We start from the raw sequence: 14,447 nt of genomic DNA, 5'->3' as shown, positions 1-14,447 counted from the left end.
GCTTTCTTGATGACGGAGGTGATGGTGGGCTCCCACTTCAGGTCCTGGGTGATGGTGGTACCCAGGAAGCGGAATGAGTCCACAGAGGTGATGGGGGTGTCAGTCAGGATGATGGGGGGGAGTGGAGCTGTGTGCTTCCTGAAGTCCACAATAATCTCCACTGGTGTGTGATTGAGCAACGTCCCTTTAGTGTGTTTCAGCTGAGTGGCTGTGCTGCCCTTCCATCGAAGCACTTGTTTGTTGTTTTAGTTTGTGTTTGGTGGTTATCCTGGGTGGGGGTACGCTTCAGGGTTTGGTGGGAAACTGTACCCCGCTCTGCTGCCTACCCTTGAGTTTGCGTTTAAAGTTGCCTCAAGCCCGGTACACCACTGAAGACCAGACAGGTAAAGTTTTGTTGTTGTTTTTTTTTAGTATTTTAGGCTGGGAGTTGCACATAGTAAACCAGTGGCACCAAACTTCCCATATGGAGAGAAGAAAAAAAAAAATCATAGATGGATGGATGGATAGATATAGAAAAAAACACCCAGCACGCCCCTGCGGGCGGTTTATCCTTCAAGCTCGGGTCCTCTACCAGAGGCCTGGGAGCTTGAGGGTCCTGCGCAGTATCTTAGCTGTTCCCAGGACTGCGCTCTTCTGGACAGAGATCTCCGATGTTGTTCCCGGGATCTGCTGGAGCCACTCGCCTAGCTTGGGAGTCACCGCACCTAGTGCTCCGATTACCACGGGGACCACCGTTACCTTCACCCTCCACATCCTCTCGAGCTCTTCTCTGAGCCCTTGGTATTTCTCCAGCTTCTCGTGTTCCTTCTTCCTGATATTGCTGTCATTCAGAACCGCTACATCGATCACTACGGCCGTCTTCTTCTGTTTGTCTACCACCACTATGTCCGGTTGGTTAGCCACCACCATTTTGTCCGTCTGTATCTGGAAGTCCCACAGGATCTTAGCTCGGTCATTCTCCACCACCCTTGGGGGCATCTCCCATTTTGACCTCGGGACTTCCAGGTTATACTCGGCACAGATGTTCCTGTACACTATGCCGGCCACTTGGTTATGGCGTTCCATGTATGCCTTGCCTGCTAGCATCTTGCACCCTGCTGTTATGTGCTGGATTGTCTCTGGGGCATCTTTACACAGCCTGCACCTGGGGTCTTGCCTGGTGTGATAGACCCCAGCCTCTATGGATCTTGTGCTCAGAGCTTGTTCTTGTGCTGCCATGATTAGTGCCTCTGTGCTGTCTTTCAGTCCAGCTTTGTCCAGCCACTGGTAGGATTTCTGGATATCAGCCACCTCCTCTATCTGCCGGTGGTACATACCGTGCAGGGGCCTGTCCTTCCATGATGGTTCCTCGTCTCCCTCCTCTTTCTTGGGTTTCTGCTGCCTGAGGTATTCACTGAGCACTCGGTCAGTTGGGGCCATCGAGAGATATATATATATATATATATATATATATCTATCTCGATGGCCCCAACAAAGCTGGACAAAGCTATCGATCGATAGATAGATATATAATTTTATAAAGTTTGTATCTGTCTTGTGTGAAACTTGTATGAAAAGCATACAAGGGTGAAAACAGATATAAGATCCCTTGAAAAATTATATAATGAAACTTGTATGTTTTGGATACTTACTAAAAAAATATATGAAAGTGGCCACTTTCATGAGTAAATCATGTATGTTTTTACTATTTCTTTTCCATATGGGTTGGCAAGAGGTTTGAGACCATTCATTAATTATGGTCTGTAGCTGAGGCAGGTAGGTCGTTTTTAAGTTGGCATAGTGTGTACACTGTGTGCGCATCTAATGTCAGTGTTGATGGATGCTAATGACATCCTCATGAGGTGAGTGTTTTATGCTGTGACCTTTAGTGTTGTGGGGAATATGGCTACTTTTGTTGGATCACTTGTGAGTGTTGTTGGCCAGGTGATGGCAATAACACTGAGGGGTGCTGAGCCACCCTTGACGTGGTCGTCGTGTGGCCATAGCTCTCCATTTGTGGGTGGTCACTAGTATGTTTTCTTTACTGAACCTTGTGGATTAAAGTAAGTTGTTGTGGTATAGGGCCACTCGTATGTGACCATTTGTGTGGTGGAGAGAACAGATCACTTGGTTGTGATTATTTGTTGCTACTTTTGGTTTTGTGTTGTAGCAGGTCAGGTCATCATTTTGGGTTTGACTGTTGTGTGGCAACTTCAAATCCTCATGCAGGGGCATCCATGCTTAAAGATGCCAACTATAATGTGAACACTGTGCTTCTGGTAGCTTTTACTTTTATTTCAGGTTTGTGGGTCAAGGACCTGAAGGCTTCAGAGGGGCTTGTAATAAATTTAGGGGTCCTAGAGGAACCCTTTTGAGGGAGGAGGTGTTACGTCTCTGCAGCCCCTAATCTCCTCAATGTTTTCAGCTGGTGCTAATTGGCCACACCTAGTCAGGTGTGGATAAAAGCATACCTGATGCAAGCTCCCAGGGAGCTCACTTGTCTTTGCCTTGGTGACAGCAGCCATTTTAGCCAACCTGGTTTTCCATTCTAAGATAAAACCCATACTCTGATATTCGTCTCATTTTTTTATGTTGCGGCTTTGAGCCGCGTCGTAACAGTGTGTTTGTGAGACCTCACTCTAGCTGTGTGAATCATCTTTGGCCTCGGTGTGGTGAGCACTGGTGCTCTCCTCCACTCTTTCCATGGTTGGATCTTACTGGTGTGAAGATGCGTTCCTGTGCTGGGAGGGAACGAATCCTAAAAAGAATTCATAGTGACGACATATTTTGTTCCTAGCAGAAGAAATTAGTCTCTTATTAAAATAAATCTTGAAGGAAAACCTACAGCGTCGTTCTCTCACGAGCTATGAACCGTCTGCTTGTCATCCTTTCAGTCTAGACTCTTCTGAGTCATTGTCCTAATTATGTGGAGATTTGAACGGAAAGAATTTTATTTTTACCCTCTAGAAATGAGACTCGGTTGGCTTTCCAGCTGAAATATAAGATGCATGTCCCGTACTCACATTTTCTCACCAAACCAGCATTTTAAAATAACGGTGATTGACTGTAATTTTTACTCAGGCTGCACAAAACTGGGGGGGTTATTTGCACCAAAGCTTTGCACTTGTTCCTTTTTTAAAATTTTAAAATTGCATAAAAAGAAGAGGTTGGTCACAGGATTTGCAGTGAAATGAGGGTCAGAGTTGGGAACAGGCTGAAAATCCAAATCAAACGCAAAGAAGTTGGAGAATGATGCCGGTGGATTAGCATAGCTAATCTGGATGACAACACCCGGTAATGCTCGTTGAAGAAGGGATGAAAGGAGGTTGTTGTAATCGCATAGAGTATCTAATATCTCTGATGTCTTGGAATAATTGTTTACACGAGATATGAGCTGGGCGATGTGGACTAACAAATCACATTTTGGCATTTTAAGGCTCGACGATTCATTTCAGCCGGTTACGTAAAGTGGTCTCAAACTTCAGTTCTAAGACTTTTAGGCCTCTTTGGTGAATTCAGACGTTTTCCCTGGTTTATAAATACAGTGAGTTGTACTGTGTGCTGTAAATTGTACATTTTGAAAGCGTTTGCACAGCTGTGCTGTAGCTTCACGTCCGACCTGATCGGGTATAGCTGCTGATGTTGTGGTTGTATGTTCAATATTTGTTAGGTCATACATATTAAAATATGACATGCTTTTTTTTTTTTTTTTACTTAGACCTAGCTAATACTGGGTTGGCCCTCCTTTGCCTCTTAATTCTTCACAGTACAGAAGAGTATCCTGTTGTTCACAGCTGGACTGTCGTTTAACAAATGCAGCTGCGTGGCATCACTAAATTTGCAGCCAGCTAAGAATAAACTTGCTTGAGAATAAACTTGATTCCACTGCTGTCGAGTTCTTATTTTCTGAGGTGCGACTGCAGGAGGAAGACTGGGCTGAATGGAAAATGTCACTGACGCATCTGTTGCTACACAGCAAACGGCTCACAGACTGCACATAGTCTGGAGCAAGTGCCGAGTGTGGGCTCGCTGTCAAACTGTTGGATTGCAGCTTAAAATTCGAATGAACTGACTGTGGTATGTTCATTAATTTATAGGTTTACAATATCATTTACTGCAGATGCTTGAGCCTGAGGTGGTACGGACATGTGATTCGAAGCAATGAGAACTCTGTAGCAAAAACGGCTATGAGGATCGACCCAGAAGGACGCCGGCCTCGAGGCAGACTGAAGAATAGAATAGAATAGAATAGAATTCAACTTTATTGTCATTGCACATGCACAGGTACAGGGCAACGAAATGCAGTTTGCATCCATCCAGAAGTGCTTTAGTGATATAGATATATTACAATATATATTAGCAATAATATAGATATGTGAGTATATTACAGAAATGGGTCTATTATGGTATGTTATAATGTACACGGTATGAAGTATGTTGTGAATATTCTATAACTATAAGTATGTACAGGCTGTAGTGAGTACAAGCTATGTACAGGATATGAACAGGATATAAATATGAAAAACTATACAGAATATGAAATAAATAACTTTACAGAATCTGGGATATACAGTTATACAGAAATGGGAACTATGCAAGTTGTAAACAGTTGTAGGATTAAAGATTATCGAATGTACAGAATGATTATTTACACAGAGCTATACAGTAGTGCAGTTAAGATAAGTGAGGGTGTAGATAGTTTCTACAGAGGCTATATAAAGTGCTGGTGGTTGTGAATGGTGGTTCAGTCCATGTTATTATTGTGTTTGAGGGTACAGTTGTCCATTGTGGGTGTGTGTGTGTATGTTCAGTCCATGAGTTTAACGTGGGTCAGATGTCAGGAGGCAGAGTTCAGGAGTCTGACAGCTGTGGGGAAGAAGCTGTTCCGGTACCTGGTGGTCTTAGTCCGGAGGCTCCTGTGGCGCCTCCCAGAGGGCAGGAGGGTGAAGAGTCCATGTGATGGGTGACTGGGGTCTTTGATGATTTTCCCAGCCCTTTTCAGACACCGCTTCCTGTAGATGTCTTTTATGGCAGGAAGTGGTGCTCCGGCGATGCGCTGGGCAGTTTTCACGACCCTCTGCAACGCCTTCCGGTCCGAGGCAGAGCAGTTCCCGTACCAGACTGTTATACAGTTGGTCAGGATGCTCTCGATGGTGCAGCGATAGAAGTTCACCAGGATGTCTGAGGACAGGTGGTTCTTCCTCAGAGTCCTCAAGAAGAAGAGGCGCTGGTGAGCCTTCTTGACCAGCTTGGAGCAGTTGGTCGTCCAGGTGAGATCCTCGGAGATGTGGACTCCCAGGAACTTGAAGCTGCTCACACGCTCCACAGCCGTCCCCTTAATGTGGATGGGTGGATGTGGGTCAGCATTCCTCCTGTAGTCCACGATGAGCTCCTTGGTCTTCTCGGTGTTAAGCAGCAGGTTGTTTCTGTCGCACCACTCAGCCAGACGATCCACCTCCTCCCTGTAGGCGGCCTCATCGTTGTCACTGATGAGGCCAATCACCGTGGTGTCATCTGCAAACTTAATGATGGTGTTGGAACCATCAGCAGGTCTGCAGTCGTGGGTGAAGAGGGAGTAGAGGAAAGGGCTCATCACACAGCCTTGTGGTACACCGGTGTTCATTGTGATGGTAGATGAGCAGCGGTTATCCAGCCGGACATGTTGGGGGCGGTTGGTCAGGAAGTCCAGTAACCATTTGCAGATGAGGGAACTGATACCCAGGTCTGTCAGTTTCCTGATGAGTTGTGAGGGGTGGATTGTATTGAATGCTGAACTGAAGTCTATAAACAGCATTCTGGCGTAGGTGTTGTTGTTGTCCAGGTGTGAGAGGACAGAGTGCATTGCGATGGAGACTGCATCCTCTGTGCTCCTGTTCCGGCGGTATGCGAATTGGTGGGGGTCCAGGGTGGGGGGGAGACAGGATTTGAAGTGTGCTAGGACCAGTCGCTCTAAGCACTTAGTGATGATGGGGGTGAGTGCTACTGGGCGGTAATCATTGAGGCAAGATGGGTTGGAGGTTTTGGGTATCGGGACGATGGAGGTGGATTTGAAGCAGGCCGGTACCACAGCGTGGGCCAAGGACAGATTGAATATGTCTGTGAGCACTCCTGCAAGCTCCCCAGAACACGCTCTGAGAACACGCCCGGGGATGCCATCAGGACCTGCAGCCTTGTGGACATTGATCCTGCTCAGCACCGCTCCTACATCGGTGGGGGAGAGAGTCAGAGGTTGGTGGTCTGGCGTCATGTCTGCTTTGGTTGTGGTTGTGGGGTTCCCTCGCTCAAAACGAGCATAAAAGTTGTTGAGCTCGTTGAGGAAGGAGACATCAGAGGATGCGGGGGAGGGTTTGGTGGTCCTGTAGTCTGTGATGGTCTGGAGTCCTTGCCACATGCGTCGGGGGTTGGAGTTGGAGAAGTGTTCTTCTACCTTCTTTTTGTAATGGTGTTTGGCTTTTTTGATGCCCTTCTTTAGATTAGCCCTGGCTGTGCTGTAGGCGTGTGCATCTCCTGACCTAAAGGCGGTGTTGCGGGCCTTCAGGAGGAGACGAACATCCCGGTTCATCCAAGGCTTCTGGTTGGGGTACATGGTGATCCGTTTCTGGGTGGTGACACTGTCTGTGGTTTTGGAGATGTAATCCAGTACAGATGAGGCGTACTGGTCCAGGTCTGTGTGGGTGAACATATTCCAGTCTTTGTTTTTAAATCTGTCCTGGAGCACTGCGTCTGTCCCCTCTGGCCACACTTTAATTGTCCTCACAGCAGGTTTCACACGTTGGATGAGTGGTGAATACCGAGGTGTGAGGAACAGGGAGAGATGGTCCGATTGTCCAATGTGGGGGAGGGGTGTGGCTTTGTAGGCTCCAGCCAGGTTGGAATACACATGGTCTAAAGTCTTGTCTCCTCTGGTGTGGCAGGAGACATGTTGGTGGAATCTGGGGAGGACTGTCTTTAAGTTGGTGTGGTTGAAGTCGCCAGCAACAATAAAAGCAGCCTCGGGGTGTTTATTCTGGTGTTTGTTAATGGCTGCAGAAAGTTCTTTCATGGCCAACCTAGCATTAGCGTCGGGGGGTATATACACGGCAGTGAGTATGATCGAAGTGAATTCTCTGGGGAGATAATAAGGTCTGCATTTGACCATTAAAAACTCCGTATTAGGTGAGCAGTGACTCTCAGTAGTAGTGGAGTTCATGCACCAAGCATTGTTAATATAAATGCACAAACCTCCACCTCTGGTCTTGCCGGAGTCATCTGCTAGCCTGTCGGCTCGGTGTGTGTGGCGTCCTGCTAACTCGATAGCATTGTCCGGGCAGCTGTTGTTCAGCCATGTTTCGGTGAAAAACATGACATTTGAGTCCATAATCCGTCTGTTGTTAGTGATGGAGAGCCGTATCTCATCCATTTTGTTTGCCAGAGAACGGCCATTGGCGAGAAAAATACTGGGTAAAGGCAGCCGGTGTGGTGTTAGCTTTAGCTTAGCCAAACGGTGGATGGACAAAATCAAGGAAGACATTAAGACCGTCAACGCATCGCCTGAGGACGCTTCGGACAGAACCAAATGTAGAACCAAACCTTTGCCGAAGAGCGGACCCTGCACCAGCGGGAACAACGCCAGGATGAAGAAGAGTCTCATTTACCCCCTGGAGACAAATTAATAATGTATGCTTATGCACATGCTGAGGGAAGATGCAGACGTGGACGGTTGGAGAGGACTGAATGAGCGGTCGCTCCCTCGTACTCACCTGTGACGCATGTGCAGCTGGTTCGTAGTAACATAAAGCTCATACATGCACGTCACCAAATCGATAAATGGCACGCAGATGTCCGCACGACCCTTGCACTCACTGTGTGGCCACGAACTTTACGTGTCTCTGACCCTAGCGGACCTGTGAAAGGCTTTGGTTTCGCGTGCTGAGTGTTGAAGTCACGCAAATCAGGAAGCCAAAGCAGCTCAAATGCCAGTTAATGTGCAAAGCAGCAAAACCATCTGAACTGACGTGTAAAGAAGAGATTGAAGCATTTGTTTAGTAAAAGTATGTTGGTTTTTTTACTTGATCTCATCTTGGTGCACGTTTTGAATTCCTAAACGGGGATGGTAATCCAATAATTTGGGTCTAATTTGGCCTCTTGATACTTGTTTCTGTAGCGATCCCATGTCTGATGGGAGCCCACCTCGAGGACCTTCCAGGTGTAACCTGTTTGTTTCCTTTTCACCTGCTACTTTTCTACAGTGCTCCTCTCTAAGCAGCTTCCAGGACCAAGTAAAGGTCCAGCTTAACTTTGTCTTGTTTTACAGAGAGAGCCATAGAAAAAGGTTTGCTGGCCAAACAAGCGGTCTGCATAAAGACTGGTCTTGCTTGTCTCTCAGTGCGGACGATTGGGTCCATTAATGTCCAGGAACCGGAGAGGCAGAGCGGCTATAGTGCTGCAGCCATTCAGCGTGAGCCAAGCAGCCAACCAGAGCCTCCTGCTGTTTCTGCAGCCACGGCCTCCGCTGTGTTTTTGGCTGTGATGTCATCTCAAAACAATTCCTTCCGCTCTTCTCTTACAAACCTTGATATCTGCTGCGAGACCCTCCGCTCGTACCCAAACATGCTTCCTGTATCTTACAGTCTATAAGAATCCTGCATCAAAACATTTAGTCTGGAGTTAATACCTCCCTCTATTAAATTACTCTCCCTGGCACAATGTATACAAAGGCTGTTTTGTATTCTAAGAATACCACTCGGAGTCATTAGGGCTGATTTTTGTGAGTTGGGAGGGGGCGAGGCTGAATAGGAATTGGTAATGGAGCAAAAGGAGAGCTGACAACAGTAAACCAGCCTCCATCTCCTCGCCGTCACCTGTCTGGCTCCGGTTGTGTTATTTGTCAGGTGAGCAGCAGGAAAGTCATTTGTCTAACAGCCTAAGCGTGCCTTTGTGTCTCCGAGGCTACGTGAAGATGAAGGTCATGACTGCAATGCATTGTAGAGTCAGGTGTCATTAAGTAAGCAGTGGAGTGTGTGTGTGTGTGTGTGTGTGTGTGTGTCTCCTTTGTCCCCTCTCCCTAACATGCAGACTTGAGAGCTTGAAAGCTCCGTTCTGCTTTAAAACTGAATTTGTTTGATATTTGGGCAGAGAGAGAGAGAGAGAGAGATTTTTTTAACCTTATTTTTGTTTCTAAAAAAAATGAGAGCCACATATGAGGATATTCGTAAGTGGATATCAGGCCCTTATAGAGCAAAATTAAGTATTTTGGTCTAAATAACACAAAATGGGATGTCCATATAGGTGGACGCAGGTCCTAGGAGGTTAAGGAGCATGAATGAATGTCACTCTGCACTGCTGTCTTGCAGTCCTTCTTTAGTTCGACACAGTTTCATTTCCAAAACACTGTAATCTGACGCGCATTTGGGAAAATCAGATTTCTGTACTCTTGCCACTTTTTCAGTCTAACAGAGTCAGATGGGGCTGCGGTGGAAGGCGTTCACACCGAGAACCATAAAGATGTCAGAAGGTTCCTCTGAGAATGCAGGTCAAAGATAAAGCTGACCTCAGAGGAAGGATGAGGAAGAAATACACACACACACACACACACACACACACACACACACACACACACACAGAGAATGTTGGTAGGGGGTTGTAGTGGCCAGACAGGCCCAGGGGCAAAGGCTGGTCCCCTGATGAGTGTCTTTCAGTGCGTCCAGGCTGGGTGGGAATAAGATCTGACGGGTGTGAAATGGACCTCTCTCTCCCTGTGACCCGGGCGCCTGATCGGCCCGGCCTGCTAACACTGTTGCATTGTCCTTCAGATTCTCAGAGAGCCTCTATATCAAAAGTGTCATAATGACAAAGATGGGAATGTATGAATGCCTGAGGAAGTCTTGCAGTGGTGTTGATAGCATTCAGTTAATGTCCCTGATTTGTAATGATGTGAAAGGCATCAGAGATTTTAAATGGACCTCTTAGCTAACACCTTATACTATTCAAAAGCCACTGGTGGGGAAAATGGCTTGGCCACTATTTTATGTCTTTATCAGCTGTTTCAAATCAAAATCAAATCACTTTTATTGTCACATCACATGTGCAGGCACACTGGCACAGCACATGCGAGTGAAATTCTTGTGTGCGAGCCCCACAAGCAACAGAGATGTGCAAACACAACAACACAAACGAGCAAAATACAAGAATGGCCAACCTGAAACTAATAAATATATGTACAATATATAATAGTGTATGCTGTATGTTTTGTTGTTTGTTTGTTTTTTAAAGAGGTTTTTTGGGTTTTTTTCCCACCCAGCAAAGTGGAAAGTCCTTGAAATACCGACTGAACCCATCTGTGCTTAACCGAGTCTCGTCTGAGATGATCACATCCATTTTGTTTGCTGGGAGTGAACAGATGGGCAGCATTGGCAGATAAATGTCACACTAAATGCAAATATAGCGCCTTGTTTTTGTGGTTGTGGCTGTTCTGACCATTCGTGCTCTGCCCCTCTGCTTTAACAGAACACACCGTCTCATTGGTGGATGATGACGACAGTGTTTCTCTTGGTTGTGTTTTTGTTTATTTTCTGCTCCAGGAAGCAGTGCGATCTGCACATGGATGTTCATGGATGGCAGTTTTCTATTTAGAGGACTTTCATCAATCTGCCTCTTCTGCTGTTTCCAGATATTTCAGTTTATGTAAGATTCTGCTTTTGGTTTTCAGACTCAGTTCAAAACACTGAGAGACTGGTCGCCTTATCGGCATGTTCGGGTGAATGATTGGAGCACTTTCAGGTATATGGAGTGAATACATGCTGTTTGATTGGGAAAGTGAGAGTTTCACGAGGCTGTTATGATTTGACTAGAATTAAACAACTTTTAAAAACATGTTGGAGAACGTATGCTTCAATGTGTGTTTGGGTCGTCTGTCAACGTGATCAATAAGGATACAGTTGTTGTTCTTTTGAACCTAAAAGCACCAACTTGACCAAACTGTCGATGACGGTGTTGTCAGTCTGCCTCTATCTGGCATCACATTGGATCCTGTAGTAGTGTCTGGCATGCTGAGCCCATATACCGGGGTTGGGGAACCCCAGGCCTCGATGGCCAGTGTCCTCCAGGTTTTAGACCCATCCTTGATCCAACACAGCTGATTCAAATGGGTAAATTAGCTCCTTGACATGTCTTCAAGTTCTCCAGAGGCCTGGTAATGAACTAAACATCTGATTCAGGTGTGTTGACCCAGAGTGAGATCTAAAACCTGCAGGACACCGGCCCTCGAGGCCTGGAGTTGGACACCCCTGCCATATACAGTCAGAGCATTATCATTCCCAACGCGTAACATACTGATGATTTGCCCCGCCCCTGGGCGTCACATGCTAATGCGAAAGGTGCTATTCCAAGTCCTTATGAAACGCTCTGGGTTGTCAGTTGAATCCAACAGAAAGCCGCTCGTGGCGCTAAGGCACGCTCAAGCAGAGACTCCAGCTGTCCATTCGCGTAAGCTTAACGCTACTACATCGTGTTTTCCAAAGTGATTCAGGATCAGGACGTGAACAGATTTAACATACATGACGATTTGTTAGGTTGATTTTCATGTCACATGTAAAACACATGTATAGGTTCATTCTGACCCGTCTCACGCCTCAGAACGCGTAACGTGCCGACAATTTGTCTCAGTCGTCGTTATGTTAGGTGATGGGATGACGTGTTGTATACGTTACAGGTGACTCGACTGATCATCTTGCCTGATCCTTTCTGCCCAGCAAAGATCTTTTATTGCTCATTGAGTTCAACAATAATCTGCAGAATATGTGACTAAAGCTCCAATCAGAGCTCAATAATGCAATAATGACAGTGTAGGCTCCGGGAGGTGTGGGTGCTAATACTGGTGCTCCTGTCAAGTGTCGTGGTGAGGGATAGTAAGAAAAGAGAAATTCAACTTTTCCGAAAGCTAATGGTTAATTTTTTTCTACATCTCTGGCATATTTTAAAACGAGGCGGAAAAAAGCGAGCAAGGAAAACAGCAGAGAGTAATTTGCATAGCAAATGGTTTGCCACGTTGCTCCAGCTGACTCATCTGCTTTCCCTGTTGTTGTTCGTGCTGCCCTGAAGCTGTTGGTGAAGAGCTCAGAGAATCCATCATTGCTTTTTGACTTTTGCTGCCATTTCCGTGTCTTTGGAACATATAATGCAACCTGTTTGAGGTTGTGTTCTGTTACAAGGATGCTGATAATCCCCTGTGTAACCTGAAGCCACTGACATCTGTGGCTTTACAGGTGTCATCCTGTGAATAATCGGTTTTGCTCAGGTTTTATTTCAGCTTTCAAACTGGTAATTTCTGCACGATGGTCATGATGTGACTGTGCACTGAAAGCTTTTCTTTTGCTCTTCAGATCCAGAATGCTGAGAAGAGGATGAATCCTCCAGGTCATCTGAGACATCAAAGTGTCTTTGCTGCTGTCCCTTTGCGACAGTCCTCAGGTCCGACCGGGGCACCATCTGCTTCCCCTCATCCCCCCCTTTGTCCCTATCCAGATCCTTCCCCCCTTCCCTGCCCCCAGTAGTGACCATCCCAGAGGGAAGGAAAGGCGACCCAGCCTCTGTAAATATGCCTGGATGGAGGTCTCATTGGCGTCTTGTTCTCCTGAACTCCCTGACCTGTGGCCTGGAGATCTGTGTGGCAGCTGGGATCACATACGTTCCTCCACTGCTGCTGGAGGCTGGAGTAGAAGAGCGGTACATGACCATGGTGCTAGGTAAGCTAATTACTAGGCCTTTTCGGCACCTCGCGGTGTGGGTGTTTGCATGCACTTAAGCCTCACTCTCGTACACGTATTCATGCTCTCTCGTCGTTTCATCTCTTTCTGTTAAACATGAAAGGCAAAGGTGGGACCGCCCACCCTGCAGGTTTCAGCTGCGTGTCCTGTCTATCTCCTCGATGGCTGGTTCAGAGTGACTAATAATGAGCATTTCCTGTTTCCGAGTGTTTTTGACAAAAAAACCCAAACAAACACAAAAACCAGACCAGTATAAAACATTGGTTTTTGCCTTGAGCTAGGCCTGGTTGGTTGGCAAGGACCGAATAGGAGACTGTGCTCGAGTCCAGCGGTCCAACCGTTTTAGCGCCATGGACCGGCCTTTAAGGTGCAGCGGAAAAATAATAAAAAAATAAAATTATACGACCAAAACAAAAACTGTGGTATTTTGTAAATATAATAATAATAAAGGCGAATTCACTGTGTAATTGTGTAACTTTATTAGCGGCGATAAAAACCGTGAAAACCATAACTTTCACAGCCCGGTACCAAACGACTCACGAACCTGTACCGGTCCGTGGCCCGGGGGTTGGGGACCGCTGGTCTAGTCCACTAACTCTGAATGACACATTATCTCCAATAATAATATGATATATAGTATATAATTTATATAATAGTACCTGGGTGTTTCGGCCCAGATATACTGTAAGGAAACACTGATCAGCGATTCTGTGACACTTTATACGTTGCAAACTAATAAACATAATTTTTGTGCATCTGCAGGAAGATCAAAAGGACAAAAAGCAGGGTTTCTGTGAATTTCGTAGGTTTTGCTGTAGTGTAAAGCTATCGGCATTAATTTTTGCAGAAGCACTGTATATAAGATCCAGTGGCAGCTAAATTTGTGTGTCACAGTGGGGGGTGTAGCATGGGAGTGCGAGTACGCGTCGGGGCAGCCATCTTCCATTTAGGTCATAAAAACATAATTGAGGTCTTTATGGAGGTAAGTGGTCAACTCACCTGTTTTGTCAGTGTGGCAATCAGGCAGCAGGGAGGAGAACTGTGGGAGGAAGAGCCACGTCCTCCAGACCGTCAGACACACAGAGCTGCTTCATTCAGTGTTTGGAGCCACTGTAATGTGAACATATTAACCCAACTTTGTTGCTTACATGAAAATACAGTAACGAGTTACAAGTAATGCATTACTGTAATCCAATTACTTTTTTCAAGTAACGAGTAAAGTAAGGGATTACTATTGCAAAAAAGGTAATTAGATTACTGTTACTTTCCCGTAAGCACACTGCGTTACTAAAACCGTGATTTTTTTTTTGATTTTTTTTTTTTTTTGCGAGAATGTCTCATGACAGTGACGTAAGCGAGTGCGACGTTCGTGACAACAGCTGTGTGCAGATCAACAATGGATCATATATGGAGTGCAGGAGAGAGTATGAGCGTGCAGCGTTTAAAGCGTGGAAGTACTGACCTTACTTTGAGTTTGATTCTGTAAAAAGTGACAAAAACATTAGTGCCCGCTGTGCGCGGGAAGAAAACAAGCACCAAGTGCGCTACCAGGGGAATGAGAAACTCCCAGATTCTTCCACTGACCGCTGCGGCACACCTGCACCACGGCAAACATCCGCCTGCCCCACTCCTGCTAAACAGGTGAAAATAGAACAACAGGGCTGCTGACTTTATTTATTTTCTGCTGTGTTTTACTTGCATCTATTTGAAAGACTGAGTGTAAAC

At 46.0% G+C, this 14,447-nt stretch overlaps 1 protein-coding gene across 7 annotated transcripts in view; it reads left to right on the top strand.

Moving 5' to 3' along the window:
* LOC113027154 (solute carrier family 45 member 3) overlaps positions 1-14,447 on the top strand; it is a 48,324-nt gene that overhangs the window by 13,960 nt on the left and 19,917 nt on the right. For all 7 annotated transcript variants that reach the window (XR_013910165.1, XM_026176729.2, XM_026176730.2 and 4 more), the window contains one exon: positions 12,339-12,701. Coding sequence is in view for 6 of the 7 variants with exons in the window: in XM_026176729.2 (XP_026032514.2) it covers positions 12,554-12,701 (148 nt within the window). In the remaining variant the exon portion in view is untranslated. The remainder of the gene's footprint in view (positions 1-12,338; positions 12,702-14,447) is intronic.

This window comes from Astatotilapia calliptera, chromosome 7 (genome assembly GCF_964374335.1).
Source record: "Astatotilapia calliptera chromosome 7, fAstCal68.1, whole genome shotgun sequence".
Lineage (NCBI taxonomy): Eukaryota > Metazoa > Chordata > Actinopteri > Cichliformes > Cichlidae > Astatotilapia > Astatotilapia calliptera.
This window is presented reverse-complemented; position numbering and strand designations above follow the sequence as displayed.